At 36.2% G+C, this 18,043-nt stretch overlaps 1 protein-coding gene across 15 annotated transcripts in view; it reads left to right on the top strand.

Moving 5' to 3' along the window:
- Positions 1–18,043, top strand: part of KCNMA1 (potassium calcium-activated channel subfamily M alpha 1) — a 555,223-nt gene that overhangs the window by 340,024 nt on the left and 197,156 nt on the right. For all 15 annotated transcript variants that reach the window (XM_080403227.1, XM_080403225.1, XM_080403230.1 and 12 more), the window contains 4 exons: positions 10,976–11,086; positions 12,980–13,085; positions 14,517–14,599; positions 16,903–16,972. In XM_080403227.1, the coding sequence (XP_080259353.1) occupies positions 10,976–11,086; positions 12,980–13,085; positions 14,517–14,599; positions 16,903–16,972 (370 nt within the window). The remainder of the gene's footprint in view (positions 1–10,975; positions 11,087–12,979; positions 13,086–14,516; positions 14,600–16,902; positions 16,973–18,043) is intronic.

Genomic DNA, 18,043 nt, shown 5'->3' with positions numbered 1-18,043 from the left:
AAATTACTAGAAACTAGGTAGTTTTGTCATAAAGGTCCATGGGGGATTTTAAATTTAATTTACAGTCTCTGCCTTGTAGTATGTTCCTGTAATGAGACTTCTAAGGTCTCATAGGGCACAAAGCAGGAATGTTACTGGAGTCTTTGATTGAAGTTTCACCTGTTAACTCATTGTTGCATATATACCAAAATGCATACAAATATAACTGTACAAAATGTGACCGAGACCAAAAAGATACATTTCATGACGTGTAGCATAATGATGTCGGTGCATTACAACCCAGCACAAAAAAACCCCAACAAACCAACAACCAAAAAAACCTCCAAAAAACAACCAACCTACAAACATACAAAAAAACAAGTTGCCAAAAAAGGTACCAATCCTTGTCTTGAATTTCAGATTTGTAAGCAATGGGATCTGCTCTATTGGTAATGAGGTTCTTTCTAAACAGCTGTTTTGCTACTCTTTACAGAGCAGCTAATCGGAAGACTCTAATGTTTTTCCTGTTTGCCCTGACACACCAGAATCAGTTTGTCAGTAGACAAGAAAAGCTGGCCACCTTAGTTTAGTTATATTCAGAACAAACAAATAATTCCTTCTTGCCTTAGTCACCAATAAATACAAATGATACAGAGAAACCAGACTGTAGTTACGAAGGCAAAAAATAGTTGATGTTCAATACAGATACACACATACATATCTGTAAAAACTAAGGGGTAACTGGGAAATAAAATTCAGGGTTGAGAAGCAGTCAGAACCATAAAAAATATTGTTTTCTTATCCTGCCTAGAGGTATAATAGGATAACTACCTGACAGAGTTTTTGTGAGATTTAATGGAGTCTATCCTACTTCATGCTTTCTGAAGATGAGAAATGCTTTTAAAATGCAAAGTAGACAATTTTATAATGAAGGTTAAATCATTATTGCTTCACGACCAAGCATTACATTGTCACACTGAAAAACATCTGCAATATTATATAGGAGATACCTCACTAAAACATTGTGAGACTTCCTAGATCACTAAGTAATAACTAATGAAAGCATATAATTGAAAAAAGTTATATTTGGGTGATTTTGTTTGGGACAAAACTAGTATCATTATGAACAGATAAAGTAGTTTGTAATGACAAAATACTGGATATGTATGCTGGAGGTAAAAGCTAGATGTAACATAATTGGGTGGAGAAGAAAAAAAATCTGATCTTTTATTATAGAAGTCTATAGCTTTTAGTTCGGAAAATAATACATAATTACAGATGTGTGTATAAGAGCAGGGGAAGTTTTATAGTTTTTGTTTGACTTCTTTTCATCAAACTGAAGTGGTATACACCTTGGGTATTAGTGGTATTTCCTCTCTTAATGTTTTTTTTCTTAATGATTTTAAACCCAGCAGCTGGCTCCCTACACCCTAGCTACACTTAGCTCTTTTCTTTTTAAGGCTTTTGATTTGACTTACTCTGTTTAGGCTCTTCCTTTTACCTGTTGGCATGACTCTCAAGTTAGTATTCACGGCATCATTTTTAAATGATATTTTTAAAGTGAAGTGGTATAGAAGGATGAAAAGGTACCTGCTACTCTATCACTGTGGATGAGAGACTATTGATTTTAGAATGTAGCAATAAGCGTACAGGTTCCTGCGTGCGTGCATTCATACCTCTGGAAAGCTGGAAGAGGCAGTCATCACTTTGCCTTTGGATGGTTTTCTGAAGTGCTCCAGCTAACCTCTTAACTGTGAAGTTCAGGCCTTAAGTCTTAGGAGACAGGGGTTTGCTTCAGGGGATTCTTGGTTTTGGATAAGTAGAGTTCTGCTGTTGCACTCTTTTTGTGGTATTTGGAACTCACACACTCAGTCCTAGCCAAAATATGAATTGCAAGGTAACCTGTGTTAATTCTTTTAAAGGGAAAACCCCCCATCCTACAACCCAATAAAAAAATAATCAAGATTAGTGTATTTATTAGTAACGTTTATGTTAGTCTGGTCTGAGAGTTGGTTACAGATCCAGATTTGTTGTAGCTCTACTAATTTATAATTCTTTTATTTTTCATTTACTAATTTACTTGAGAATCAAGATCGTTCTTATTCAGTTGTTTCATTTCAGTGTTCATATGATCAGACTGGATTTTAATTCTGTGAAATATTTTCCAGTTGAAGACATTAGGTAATTGTAAATCAGCCTGCCGAAAGCTCTAGGAAGCATATGGAAAGATCATTTGTAAACCGATGGACTGAAAGAGACACTGAATAACTTAATGATATTTTTTTTTCAGTCTTTGCATTGAATTATTGACTTAATTCTGTGGAGTAAATTCTTTTTGCCTTTTTATCCAAAACTGCTATCAAATCCAATGGAAACTCTTTATGAGGACAGCAAGCAGAACACAGCTTCACATGAATAGATACTGCCAGAGCAAGGGATTATTAGTAGTATTAGTATGTGTCTATCTAAACTACTGATCTTGTCCAAATAGTAAGCATTTATGCTAAACTTTGTTAAATTTTCAAAATATTTTTGAAAAATTATCTAGAAGCATTACTGTAGTTAATATATAAGATTAAAAATTGTATTTTAATGAAATCACAGTTCTTTACTGTATAAGTTATTAAACCCTCTTGTTTCTCTTCTCTCATGATCTGCTCTGCTTCCCAGAGATTTCTTCAGATTTCTTAAATTTACAAGCCATAAATTAGCAAATCATCAACATATCAACAGGAATAATCATCTGTTAGAGATTCCTTCCAGAAGGAAACATGGGATTCAATAACTAAACTTCACAGAGAAAAATAAAAACTGTAGACAGATAGATATGGTAAACAGAAAGACAAACAGATAATTTAAGTTGACAGGCCATCTTGGACTCATTAGACATTTGAATTTGATTAAAAATTAGGAAAAAAAAAAGGCTTATCCAAATACTTTGGCAAAGGTCCATTTGCTGCAGTAATGAGAGGCATAGCTCCAAAGAAAGTGACACTATATTATTACATTAAATAATATGATACAATATGTAAGATATTATTTTCCAGTGGGATGAGAATGTAGTAAGAGAATGTGACATGGATTGCATTATGATCCCCAGGGGTGTCTCTATTTCCCATCTGCTAGCCATTCTTCTAATCCCACTGTTTCAAATGAAGTCTCACTTAGTGATAAAGAAAATCTGATGAGTGTTAAGTAGACTGACAGATAGAACTAATAGGACAAACTTTTTTTTTCTTCCCAATTTTGCATGCTTATTAGACTACATCTATTCTTATGAAAGCAAGAAAGGGAATGTGGGAAGTGACATATAACAATATTATGACTTTAAAAAAATGTGTATTCTACATCTCAAATGATGTTCTGTTCCTACAGTAACAGCACTAAATTTGTATTTCTAGTTAGAATTGTAATTCAACTTTTCCTTTGTTGCCAAACCCAAAAGGTTTTTTTCAAGTTTAGGTAGCGAAGTAGCAGTTGTTGTTGTCAGACTTCTGACCCAGGAAGGACTGAATCTGGTTTATAATTCTGCTGATCTGCCACCTTCTACCAAATATACAGGTCGTAGCTTGAACTGTGGGCATTCCAGGGAGTATAATGTCAGATGGCAGAAGTTGTGCATTGATCAGCAAGTTTTAGTGAATTATGACTTTTTTTTCAGTTTGGGTTCTCTTGCAGAAAATTAGTCATGACGTTTTAGGGTGATTTCTAGGAAAAGAAGTGCTTTTGCTCTGGTTATGAATGAAATGCTCAAAAATTTTGATGCTGTTGTTAACTTCTGCATCGCTTACAAAGGATTTCATTATTTTTTGACTCACCAAGCATTTTAAAAATTCATAAGGCAATTTGAAAATGAGTAATGGTGGGAACATAGAAAGCAATTTACTTTAGGTAAAATATTTTCAGTGTATTTCAAAAGCAATAACAAGGTGTTTTGTGAGTATGATATCTGCTGCTCAAAATACTACAAGAAGGAAGCCCAGAGTCTGGAGGGCTTAGAACAGTAGGTTAAGGCTGTTTGCAACTGAGATGCTAATGCTGGACGTGGGGTTTACTCCTGCATTTTACTGTAACCTTTCTAGGGTGGGCTCCTTGTGCATGCCGTAGCATCTAATGGTTTTTACTTCTGTTTATATAAAAGTATTCATTTATTTCTTATGGTGATATAGTTGTGTTTTGTCTAAATGCTGTGGTATTTTTTATAAAAGTACAAATACTTTAGATAGTGTTACTATCAAGATTGAATGAAAGGATCAATATTGGTCCTCTACTTTAAGCTACAGTGGAAGTCTCTTAACTAATACAGAGCCTGGAAGAATCACACTACTGTGCTTTCTTCTCATTATTGCAGTTTCAGAGGTGTGTGTCATGCAAATAATATTAACTTTTATTTCTTAGTTTGCTTTATTGACAACCATTACGCAAATACTTAGATCATAAAAACGTAAGAGCAACTCATTCTGGTGTAACTGAGCAAGGAAGTGGAATAAACATAGCAGCTCACAGTGAATCACTTATGATAGCATACTGTTGCAGACAACTGCAAGCAAACAAAGGACTGTGCTATTTATCCAGGATCAAAGTATGTGAAACACACTCTATCAGCCTGTTCTCGTAGAAATCTCACTTAAGTGGACACAAAAATATTTGATGACCTGTGTAAGTGAATTTTTATATCTATGCACTTTAGAAACAATTTCTAATATTTAAAGGTTGCCAGTAACACCACCAGTGTTCACTGGGCAAGACTGAAACCTGGGGTTGCATAAGTGCACTTGTTATGGTATCATAACTTAATAATTCACAACTGATTAGGGTCTTATGCATGACTGTATTTTTGCCACACCTTACCAATGCTATATTTAACAGCATTTGAAATGATTCCTTCTTGATTCTTAGTTTTATATACCTATGTTGGTCACAAGGTAAATTATTATCTGCCTCAGAAGTAACTTTCAAATGCCCAACATCAATGGTTTCCCATTTATGTCGGTCTGATGTATGATCCGGAGCTGTTTCACTGCCTTATACTGTATACCGTAGCTCTTTTGAGTGTTTTTTAGTCTTAACTAATTCCTCTTTCTTTACTCACAATATAAGAGAGATTTAAAAGAGGGTGGAACCTGTTGGAAAGAACAGATAGTTTCTGTCAGAATTAATCACAACAGCTTCAATACAGATGGTATGAGTTTACTCTGGTTCCTAAATAGTTGGCAGCTGAAGCTATCAGGTCCAATTTACAGAAATCAAAGGTACCTCAGACATGTTCTCCCGTGATACAATCACATCTCCAGTCACAGTGCAGTCATATTCTTTTATGCATTTAAAGTTGATAGAAGTTTCAAAGTCAGTGCTTTTGGCTTCTCAGTAACTTCAACACTTTTGAAAATTTTAATCCTTCAGGAGTAAAGAGAATAATGAAAATCTAGTTTCAAACAGTCGAAGAACAAATATTAAAGTAAAGTTGCTGGGAAATTACACACTTGACAATTTACTATATCCTTTAATACTTTTGACTTTTTGGTATTTCTAGAGCCTGGTTTGAGAATCAAAGTAAGAAAACAGCTTACGGTTGAATTTAAAATAAAATAAAATATCATATCTTCATTTCAGAGTATTTTATGCTCTGTCTTCACAGATGACTAATGCAAAAAGGCAAGTCTGGCAGTAATGCCTTTTAGATTCATACCTGCTTGAATTATTTTTTTTTTTAAAACCAACTTGGTGTGTCTTTCTTTGGTCCAGAAATGTCCATTCCTGGTGTATGTTCTCAGTCTTTGCTTTTGTCATATATCCAATACATAGGCAAGTTTTTAATGGTTAAAATATTATGACGTGTTGTTCTGGCTGACTGTACACGTTGGCCAAATAAGTGGTCCTTTGAGGACCGTCCTTGAGTTCAAATCTTCTGTGGAAAAAAGAGGAAATCATGAAATCATGACTTTACAGCACTTATTACACTATTTTAGTCTGAGAGGGGAGTTTTTGTTAATGAGGCGTGCATTTAACTGAATAAGACAGAGGCACATAAGCACACATATATACAGGTTTTGCTTAATTGAACTGAATCAACAGAACCTTGAGTAGTGTTAGGTAAATCATGAAAAGCATAAGCAGCTAGAAAGATATTGTAAACCGGTATATTTAAAGAATGCATACCGCTGTATAGACAAGACCACCATAGGTCTCTGTTGACATTTATTGACTTTTCTTAATAAGAAAGGGTGACTGAGGCCCATCCTTTGTTGAGGAAAACCAGTTCGACTTTAAAGAACCTGTTTACTTCAACCACAGCAGCCTGCTACTGGTATACTAGGAAAGAACGTAGATGGTTGATAGATAAAGAGAAGATCAGAACGCTAAGCAGAAAGACCATAAAGAGATTTGAGCATATGTATTTGATATAAATATTATAGTTTTATGGAGACATCTAGATCAATATGTGCCACACTTCATTTAGTTACTTGACAAGTGAACACCATGTATTCAACAGAATGCTGAACAGAATTTTGTATTTATTGTCTTTGATTTATTATGACAGACTAGTTAGAGTGAGTTTTTTCAAGTTCTTTATACTTGTTCCAATAAAATGGATATGATTTCTTTCAAAATAAACAGGCAAAAGATTTTCTTTTCGTACTGTGTCCTCTGAAGGAAGAATCATGCAAAGATCCTTTTTGAAGAATCCTATTCGTGGTGGATCTGTTTTCATTTATAGTGTTATTTACATAGATTAAGTGAATGTTCTCAATTATCTCATGCCAGAATTCTAGATGGTTTAGCTTTTGCTTATTTCATTTTTTTGTCTTCCTGAAACTGTTTGTATCTGTGGTAGCTTTGGACCTTTTATCGCCATTTTTATTTACTTTATAAGAAGCTAGAGTATTTTTAGCAAATATATCATTATGTCAGTAGTTGAGTGCAAAAGAATTAGGTACTGCAGAGAATTTAATCTGTGTAGAATCACAGCTGAAATTAACTGTGTAGAACTGCACTGATTTTTCATGTTTGGTTACTGTAATTGGTTTTGAGAATGATAAGTATATATGGGAGAGGATGGATTAGTCTACTTTTACTGGCTGATGGACTATGGCTCGTGATAAGCTTTAGATTCTCAAAAAAATTCTTTTTTGCACCATCACAGCCATGTGATATGGATTCTCATTTGTATATTAAAGCAGTTTCACCTCTGATACATGATACCAATGACAGCCATTACTTAACAGAAACCTTGGTCCTCCTGAATACCGGTCAGCAATAAAAACGTCTGGATTCCTGAATGATGGTTTTCAGTATTGTCAGGGAATTTCTATAGTTTGTTTGTAAAGAATGGGAAAAAAATTGGAAATCATAATAATTTAGCTGAATACTCTATTACTTTTGAGGTTTTCCATGCACAAAAGGATAATGCAGAGGTTAGACATTTCTATTGACCCCAAATTAGTAATACAGTATTTTCCTACCAACTAACTCGAGCTCAAAGCAAAGGTTATATCCAGTATGTTGCCTTTTTTTAAACTCTCAGTGCGTGGAAAGAAATGGGTGGTACATGGGAAGGGAATGGTTATTGGAACAAACAGAGGAAGTTATAAATCTTCAAATCATATACAGGACAGACTGGAACAATATAAGCTCTCCAAGTTTTCTTAAATAATGTACCTAATAACTCTCTCTGGGCAAGTAAGAAATCTGTTTCCAATTTCTACAACTTCTAAGCAAAAATACAATTTATGTTTAAAGGAGATTTTTTGGTGGGAGTTTTCAACCAAAAATTAATGCACGTATCTCATTAAAAAACAGTGTTTGAAACGCAGGAGGTTTTGTTGCGATGACTGCTCAGGACACTGTCTCACACTACATAAGAACAACAAAGAGGACAGGAATAGATCACGTTCAGCCCCAAATGAGAGTGCTAAAATGAAACCATGGTGCAGATGCCTTCTGACACTTCAAAAGGATCAGTCCTGGTGCTCAAATGCAAGAGTGTTTGGCAGCCAAATATTTTATTTTCATTGGAGCAGACTGTTATGAAACCCTACTGAATTGGAATCATAACAGGATTGAATTATTGTACCAAATGCATCTGCTTTTAGCGGGACGTTTTTGGAGTAGATAATGTCTGGAGGTCTTTTCAAAACTGAATTATATTGTAATCCTGTGATCCTATGAAAATTTCTTCTGCAGTAATTTGGGTTGCGCACTCTACCTGGCCCATTGTTTTTTCTCTTCAGTTTACACATATTTTTTAAATATGGACTCTAATTAATTACAGAAAAGGAACCATGTGAAGAGAAACCTCCCAGGAAGGAAGTAATTTTTCTGCACAGGAATGCGATGTAGCACAAGAACATTTGGGAGGACACCCTGCTAAAACTAACAGCACAGGATCTGTACAAAGCAGTTGCCTACAAGAAGTAATAATTTCTATTATTAAATATAATGCATCAACTATGCAAGTTGAAAGTTCAGTTTCTTAATTAGCAGTAGGTAGAAATATTTGAAGAAAATAATACCCATAGTTTAAAATTGGTCATCTTTGAAAACATGTACAAACAGCATAAGGAATACCAATGAGTATTCTTAGCTGCTTTTTATTGTTTTCTTGGGCCTTTGAGGTTTTTGATGCTAGATGGCTTTACAGTCAGGAAAAGTGCTGAATACCACTACACACTTAGAACTTCCCAATATGTTAGTTTAATGTAGTGTATCAAACACAGTCTGTTCAGAATTTAGTTCTAGTAAACTATTTAGGTTTTAAACATCTCTTCAGAATCTGAGGCTTTCTTGACATTTTCCATTTACATTGATGTATTGGATGGAGATTCATTCATTTGGTGGGGAGCAAATCGCCCCAAATGATATTTTACCCTTCTGTGTTGAAGGTTATTATCCTGACCTAACCATGAGTGCAATAACAGAGGCACACACGGTGCTGGCAGCTCTGGCAGTTGGCCCCTAGGGAAACTGAGGCAGAGTAATTCTCAAGGGGAGAACACAGGCATGGTTTTATCCAGTACAGAGGCTGCTGCAAACTCTGCCAAGCTGCAAAGATCCTGGAGGAAACCTCTTACAGACCCCTTGCACCAAAAAAAAGGATGAGCTAATATATTTTATGTCGTCTTTTCTGACATTGTGCTTACCAGCTCATAAACTAGGAAAGCTTTAACTGGGGGATTTTTGTGTTTTTAAGTGTTTACAGCCCAAGAGCTCAGTGCTCTGTGCACTTACTGTACCAAAAGCTTAGGTTAAAAATTGAGCAAAATCTTACTGGAGGCAAAGCAGGCACTCTGGATAGCTGTTCAGCATTAAAAGTTTGTAGTATTGAGTCTTATGTTAAATAAAAACTAGCATGATCAGAGTCTCATAAAGACACATATTTGTTGCCTGTTAAAAAGAATGAAACCGTTGAAGTTTTTGACTGCTGCTGTTTTAAATTTACATCTGAGTCCTGGTGGTGTCACTAAGAACTCATGCAACGGGACCGTTTGGGTTTTTCATATTTCAAAATAAAGCTTTATAACTCTGTGCCATGCTATGTATGAAAGTGGTAATAGCAAAACAATATCATACAGTGTGCTGGATTGGTGGCACAGTTTCTTGTTTCGCTTTTCTGGTCACCATTTGAACCACTGCAAAAGTGACAGTAGGTGATGGTGGCGTTACTGCCTGATGCATATTACTGATGTATTCTTTGTTCTGCATAATTATCTCTTTTCCAATGAGTTTCGTGCACTTTTCACACGCATTTCATCAAGCATCAAATTATGAAGCAAGGACAGAGCCCATTACAGAAGTAATCATTGCTGCCACCTGTTATTTCTTGTTTCCACAGAACGGTTATGAAGTAGGGGAGACTGGAATGGTCTGCTTCTTACTCTTGGAATTACTTTGCTTCGCATTTGGCAGTTCAAATGCCAAATAAGTCTAAAATTGTGTGTTTGCAGTATTTGTGCATAGGCTATGTGGCTGTAATGAAGCTGACTTGCTGTTAGTTCTGGAGTTTTATCTATACCACTTTGTCGCTTTTTGTGACTTGTGTGAGCAATGTGGTTATTGGGAGCACTAGCAATAGGCATATCAAAATTACCATCTATTTTAAAGCTGTGACAGTCATGGTAGCTGAGGTTGACTTTATTCCATGGCGGAAACACTGAGAAAATGTAGGATAGTCTAATCACAAATTTTTAACTTTGCTTTACAATAATAAAGGAGCAAAGATCCCTTTAAGTCGGGAAAAGTGCAGTTTCCTAGGTGTTTTCCCCAGCCTCCAAAATTTAAAATATGGTATTCAAGAATGTGTATGTAGTTATATATTGTGCTTCCATCTTGCACGGTCAGGTACATCTCATAATGGAGATGTGGAGTGGTAGAAACCTCTGTGGCATCGCAGTCTATGCAAACTGATTTTTCTAAGCCATCTGTTGCTATGGTGCAATAAATAATGATTTCTTATTGTAAAGGACTCTCCTTGTAAGAGTTATGGTAGGAGAAAGATTTCTTTTTTACTGTGTATGACTTATAATTGGCAAGCTTTGCATTGCCTTCATTGGCATAAGTGTCTGCTTTCAACTGTGGAAAAATATGGTCTCATTAGGTCATAAACTAAAAATTTAAATAGTAAATGTCAGGTGAGGAGGTAAAGATGTGGAGAAAGATGTGTAAAATAAAGAAATAGGACTTCAAAAGGGACTGGTTAATACAATGTATAAACATATGTATATATATAAAAATGATGCCACTTACCATTAAATGTATGATACAACTTGGCCGGGTGATTTGATAATAGCATTCTTTGCAGGTGAGTGTATATGTATGTGCAATTGCAAATCACCTTTGGGAACTGATGTTTTCCTTCTCTGCCTTCATGGAATAGGATCTAGAGACACATCAAGAAGACACTAATACTCTTTTTTGGCCAATAAATTATCATTTCCTTCTCTGCTCACTCACTTGTTTTACCTTCTTTGCAAGATTAACTCTGATTTTTCTGTAACAGGCACATAGTTGTCTGTGGTCACATAACACTTGAAAGTGTGTCCAACTTCCTGAAGGACTTCCTGCACAAGGATAGGGATGATGTCAACGTAGAAATCGTCTTTCTGCATAAGTAAGTAATTTTTCAAGATTTGTCATCTGTTACTAAAACTCCTTAAATTGAGTCATATCTTTTTTTTTTTTTTTTTTTTTTTTTTTTAGAGACAGAGGATCTTTCAGGCTCCAAATACTCATAAAATTAATGTTTGCCTTTTGTTAACAGTGTATGTTGATAAGAGTTGTTTTCTGCAATTTCTTATAACCTATTGCTAAAGTGCAGGTATTTCAAGCATACAGACTTGAGACCCAGTCATGTCGGTTGTGAGGTAGAAAGCTAAACACATAGTTGAAGTCAGAATGGAATTATGAAATTAAAAATATTGAAATACTAATAAATATATGGGAGAATTTTCTTTAGTGTAAATATTTCTAGTGAAACTACCCAAATTGTAAAATCCGTAAAATAAGTAAAAAATATTGTGTCATATGAACTTACGCTATCAGAAAACACATGTTCATCTTTGATTTCACTAGAAAACAAATGCTCATGCCATATTGCAAAATACGTATCAAAAGAAAAATGTAGGTGCGGTTTGATTTTAATATGAATGGGATGCATTACTTTACAGACACAGTGAAGATAGAAAATAAGTTCTTACCACGTTGATAATTAGCACTGCTCTTTTACCCATATATACATACCTATACTCAAATAGTGTAGTGCATTTTTCTGCTGTGGGGTGTGGAATGGTGTCTTAGGGTGGTCGCTGCCTGCTGCTGGCTGCGCGTTACACGTATGACATGCAACGGGCGTGCCTAGGGGAGAGGCTGCTAGAAATAGCCATGTGGTAGCGAAGGGACTGTGAAAGGTCTTTTCTGCTCTGGAATGGCATCTGTTTAGATGCGTTACAAGCTATGACTGAGTAGTATTTTTGCATTTTGCAGCAAGTTCTTGTCTTGTTCTTCTTGTCAAAGAAAATGATTAATAAGTTAAAGAATCATTTGTGATGGTTTGACAAAGGAAGCTGAAAAACTAAGAATCAGCAGCATTTGCACAATTTTTCTATCTAGTCCTTTCCAATTGACTAGAGATTACATCCTCAAGTCACTAGATGGTTTGCTTGTTTTCCCTAAATAATAACACGAATTGACCAAGAGAGAAAGCAGAGATGCAGATGGGAATCAGGTAGCTGTAGGTATATGAAGGGACTTTAGTACCTGGCTACTTGTTTGTGCCTGCTTTCCTTTGTACCTTTACAGGCAAAACATTTGCACGTATGTTTTCTTTTCTTGCCAAATCTAGCATCTGGCATGACCAAGTTCCCACCCACTTACTATGTAGCTAGGAAATCCCTTCCGTTTTAATGAGTGGTAGCAGAGAAGGTTTTTACAAGGTTAGTGGCATGTTGTATGATAGGTTGTGATTTGTTTATTTTTTCTTGTTTATGGCAAAATGAAATGACACAGAGTCACAGCATAATTATGTTTGTTTTAACTGTAGCTCATACAGGCCACTGGGTCCCTTATAGGGGGTTCCCTTTCCACCATTTGGTGTTTTCGCTTTGAGCTCTCTTATTGATGCAATCGTTTGTTTTGAGAATGGTGGGGACATGCAGAGGATGAGTGTCTTACTAGACTATTTCTGTCGAGAATGCTGTGTGAGGGTGCTTCTAAATGTTTGCACTGACTCTTCTGGATTCACATCTGTGAGAAACTGGGAATCGGTGAAGGTGCAGGGTAGCCCCACGAAGTGGGTTGGAGAAGCTGTGGACGGAAGTGAGGAAATGAAAGCACTGGAGCGTCTCTGAAGCACTGCATGCAGTTTTTGCACCATGGGAAAAGCCCCAGCAGCCATCTGAATCCCTAAAATAAACAAATGGGTTGGGTTATAAATGAAGGAAAGGGGGCGCTTATGGAAATGTGACTTTTCATTTGCTTTTGTATTGTCTTCCTCTTCCCAATGCAGTATTTCCCCTAACCTTGAGCTGGAAGCTCTTTTTAAACGACACTTCACTCAGGTGGAATTTTATCAGGGTTCAGTCCTTAATCCCCATGACCTGGCGAGAGTGAAGGTAACGGCTCTATTGTTCTTTTCTGCTAATTGCCTTTTTTAAAGTGCTCATTGTGTTATTTGGAAAAAAATACAGTAAAGCTCTTCTTCATGTAACCCCAAAAGATTGTTTATCCACCTCCATTAGCTTGTCTGGTAGATTATAATATCTACCTTTATAAACTTTGTTTTCCCTATATCTTTAAATCTTCAAAGCTACAGTAAGACTGTGACTTAAGATACGTTGTCTGCCATTCCACTGAGCTCTTTATGAATTTTTCATTGGGGTTTAGTTCAAGAGTCTATTTTACACTAATGTTTGATATAATAGAACATTGTCTTAGAGTAATCGCTTAAAACACTATTGTCTTACCTTCATCGGAATGATTAGAAAATAATTTTTCACCTGTCAAACCCTTCTTCTATTGTCTTAGAATCCTGGGGGGGGGGGACCACCAAACCCCCCCCCACCATAATTTAAGGTTTTGGTAGCTAAAATGAGATGGTATTATTGTCTAGAATTCTCTATGATAAATTACTTTGTACTCTTAAAGCAAAGAATGAAAGTTAAATAAAAAAAAAAAAAAAAAAAAAGACAGCAAACTGTCAGATACAGCATTAACTCTTCTGTGGTTTGTTTTTTTATTGTTGGGTTTTTTTTCTCCTTCTTTTTAATGGAATGTAAACTGGCTGCTTAAGCCAAGAATATTTTAGCGCAATGTTAACAATTTCTGGAGCTCCAGTCATGTGTTTTGCCCATTTTGTCTGCAGAAATTGGTAACCATTAGTAGTCCGGCACCCACTGTTTCAGTTCATCAGAACAAAATGTTCCAATTATGGCCGTGAAATTGTGTGTTGCTATTTTGTATACCACCCTTCTTTTTGTTGGTGTTTGGTTGTATACACTGAAAAATACTTTTTTTCAACTGCTTTAAGTAGAGCTAAGTTTTGTGTGAACATAGAGGTCCTGTGAGCAGATCAGTTCTCCTCCTCATGCTTTGTAAAACTGGTGCTCAGATTCTAAATCATCAGTTCAGCCTCCTCTTCCCCTCTCTGATCAGAAGGTGCTTGAATTCCCAAACAGAGCTGCAGGGCTTGTGGGACTGCTGTACTTGTATAACAGGAACTTCCTATGGATTTAGGGGTCTAAATTTCACTATCTGGTTACAAAATATATGTCCATTAACACCTTCATGATGCAGCGAGTCAGTAATTGAACTACTGACCTGAGTTTGAGCATCATCAGGAAGTTTCAAGAGCTTGCTGCGTGTGTGAGAGCTGTTACAGCCGTGCACGTGAAGTCACGTTAGCCTTGGAACAGTTTTGATTAGCAGTATTAAGAACTGATGTTCACACTTGTGGTGGCAGTGTTGGATTCTCTAATACTTTACAATGAAAGAAGAGCTGGAAAGAGATGTTGCTATTTATGGTTGCTTTTTCTTTGGTGTCTCAGATAGAGTCAGCAGATGCGTGCCTAATCCTTGCCAATAAATACTGCGCTGACCCAGATGCTGAAGATGCCTCCAATATTATGAGGTAAACTCATTAGTTTTTAATACGTTTTTGATTCTTAACTCTGATAAGCTAACTTCTGGTGTCCAGATAGGCTACAGCCACGCACAGCTTTATTGCTCATCTGTTGCACTTGAAGAACATTGCAAGATTATTGTTTTTAGTGGACAAATGACATGATTGTCTCCAAAGTTCATGGAGGAGGATACCCTGAATTCCTATCTAAGCTGTTTTAATTTACCTCCTTTTAGAAAAAGTGCATCAGGAGAGGTGCTTGGAGCACAATCTTTGGTACTCAGTCATTTTGCAGGACCTAGGGTTGAAGTGTTCATAGCGGAATGCGGCCCCACGAGAAGTGAGGGGAGAGGGAATGCAGCTGTGTCCTTGGACAGCGTTTCGTGAGTGAATGGGCTGCTTGGGCTGCTGCTAACTGTGGGACACCAGGACCCTTTAATCACTTCATACCTCATTGCTCCTTGGTGTATCTGCCTCTACAAGTAACCACACTGCTGGGGGGATGGCAAGGTATACACTTCATGATGGTAATGAAACAGTGGTCTCCTTGCTCCATCCTCCTTTTTTCCACCAAAGACCAAACGTTACTTACTTAGATTGACAAGGCACTTACCACGTTAGGGACCACCAGGTCTTGTCCTGCTTTCCCCCTTATATCCTCTGAAGGAAGGAGATGAGTCCGTCAGTAGATGGCAGCTAGAGTTATAGCAAACCTGAGCGAGTCCACTGGGGGTGGTTTCTTCATACAGCCCTAGTTTTCATGAGACCAGTCGCTCCTTTTAAAATTAAAATGTCAGTGATACGTTGAAAATCTCTAACATAGAATTGGTCAGTGTTATGAACCAATTTCACTGGCCTGACAGATGTCTGCATGCCGTGAATTGAAGGAAAGGGAGAAATTAAAGGCAAATTAGTAAAACTGCTTCTCTGGAAAAAGTTCATTGTGCGCAAGAGCTGTGACTGTCTGTGGCAGATGCAGGGCTTAAATATGCCTAATTTCATTTTCCAAACGTGCTTTTGAGTTGCAATGCGAGAAACTTTGGGTTTGACATTAATTGCATAAATACGATAAAAAATATTCCAATTGCAGATTAGTGCATTCTTAATTAATTTAATACTTTTAATGTAATAAAAGGCAGAGGTGTTATTTTGAGAGTAGAATTCTCTTGTGTTTTCTCACATTTAAATTAATTTAATTCAACAAAACTGAATTTTTTAATTAAACAATTCAGCAAGAAATGGAAAATTAGAAGGAAGACTTGTTTTCTCCTTCCAAAAGTTTAAAATCAGGGATAAAACTTTTTTTAGCTGTTTCATGCTCTAGCTTTGTTAAGCTTCAGAGCACAAGCCAGACCAGCAGTTTGCAAGATACTTGGTACAAAACACCCTTGTAAGCTGTTATGGCATTCAGAATCTTATAAAAGTGATGATTCTATAATCGGATTTTAAAAATTGTTTTATCTTCTTTTTCTACCTTTAGTTTGTAATATACAGAACTATTATTTTTTTCAGCCTGTCTCTTTAGTTTTGCTTAATGCTTTTTTTCATTTTTAAATTGTAAATTGCTCTCTTCGTAACTCGTTATCAATCTACTAATTTCTAAAGTATTTTTGTTTCCAGCCATTTTTAAGCTGTACACAGTTGAGTATATTTTAGGCTTATTAAATAATTAAGAATGCAGACAAGCTGCAGATTATGGAAGCAGCCACATATTTTATAAATTCAGCAGTCAGGTATCAGTTTCAATATTGAGCTTTGGAATAACCCATAAGAATTAAGATGAATTTGAATGTGGATTTATGTCAAACAAAAGCAGTATTCAAGGTGTTTAAATATGATGAATGTCTAGCAACTATAAATAAAAAATATGTGGAGGGACTGAAAAAAATGGGTTCTTTTCAGACGTCATTGGAAAACTTGATCAATTATGTTGATTCAAAGATGTGAAGGTAGTCAGTGAATATGACATAATAGTTGTAAGTGTGTTATTTGCTTATGAGTACAGTCTCTGAACAGAGATGCTTAAAACAAGCCTCTCTTTCTGCAAATTCAGTAGGAGAAAACCGGTCCATGGAGTAATTCCTGAAGTTTCATATTTTCTAGTCTTAGCCGATGGTTATTAACTGAATTTGACTAGGTGTAAGTATTCCATAAGTCTGACTTAAATTAGTATGCTTTACAGGCAGATGAAGAAGAGGGTACAGTTTTAATTGTGGGACTTGACAACACAGTAAAGTAGAGCTATTGGGATATATTATCCAAATACCCCACCAGGGAGAAGTTATTTTAATTGTTTTTTCTTTTATTTTTAGAGTTATTTCAATAAAGAATTACCATCCGAAGATAAGAATTATCACTCAGATGTTGCAGTATCACAATAAGGTAATGTGATGACTAAAAGTGTCTTTAGAGTTTTTTACTGCATTGCATTCGCTCATACACAGTTTTTCTAGCCTCACTAATAGTAGGCATTTTTCTTTCCAAACAAAAACATCCTAATAAGCCTTGTTGTGTAATCCAGTAACAAGGTAATGCAGTTTTATTTGTATATGCAAGGGATGTTACCAAAATCTTGGCACTTAGTAATTGTCTAGGGTTTAATTCTCTAAGCTACAGTATCCATAGTCCATAGTTGCTATTGATTCCGGATAAGCTTTTTAACCACTCGGCTGATAAGAGTTTTGCTCGGCTTATTTCACTAGAACTACCCAAGACAAATCAGTGGCTCCTAGGCAGGTCATCTGAAGTCAGTTCTTGGCGGACACTTGAAGAAAAAAGCATAGAATTATTGCCCTGTTGGAGATATATTGTGAGTTTTCTGTTACTTACATGACAAAGTAGACCTGAAAAGTAGCAGGTACAAGATAAATAAAATGAAGTGTTTTTCATATAAAACATAGTTCAATTGTGGAATTTGTTGCTAAAAATATTGTGAGGATCAAAATTATCAATCTGCTTTAGTAAGGAGTCTGGCAAACTTTTTATGCTAAACCTGTAGCCTTTAAACACAATGAAGTTAATTCATTTAGTTCTGAGATGAGAAAATCCATAAACTGCTGATTAACAGGGCTAGGAAGAATATTTCAGAGGACAGGCTACTCGTATGTGACCTGCTTCTTTTATTATTTCTAAAAGCATCAACCACTGCCTAGTGCTGGAGACAGAGCTTGGCTGGGTAGACCTTCATCTGATGAAATATGCAATAATCTTGGTACTTAGGTTTGCCTCCGAACAAGACCCTGCACATGGCAACCTTTGGCTAGAGCAAGAGCACTTACTGTTGCTTGTGATGTTCTCCTCCTGTACGGGAATGGAAGGAGCCTGTCTTTTTTTATAGAACTCAAGCAAAGTGGTTTTCTGCTTTAAAGAGATTCAGAGGGAAAGATCTTTTATTGTGTTTTCAGTGAATGTGTCTTCAAGAATAGCTGTTATCAAAGCACTGAATGGCGATTC

This window comes from Falco punctatus (assembly GCF_963210335.1).
Source record: "Falco punctatus genome assembly, chromosome: 9".
Classification (NCBI taxonomy): Eukaryota; Metazoa; Chordata; class Aves; order Falconiformes; family Falconidae; genus Falco; species Falco punctatus.
Note: the sequence above shows the minus strand (reverse complement) of the source record. Positions and strands in the feature narration are given on the sequence as shown.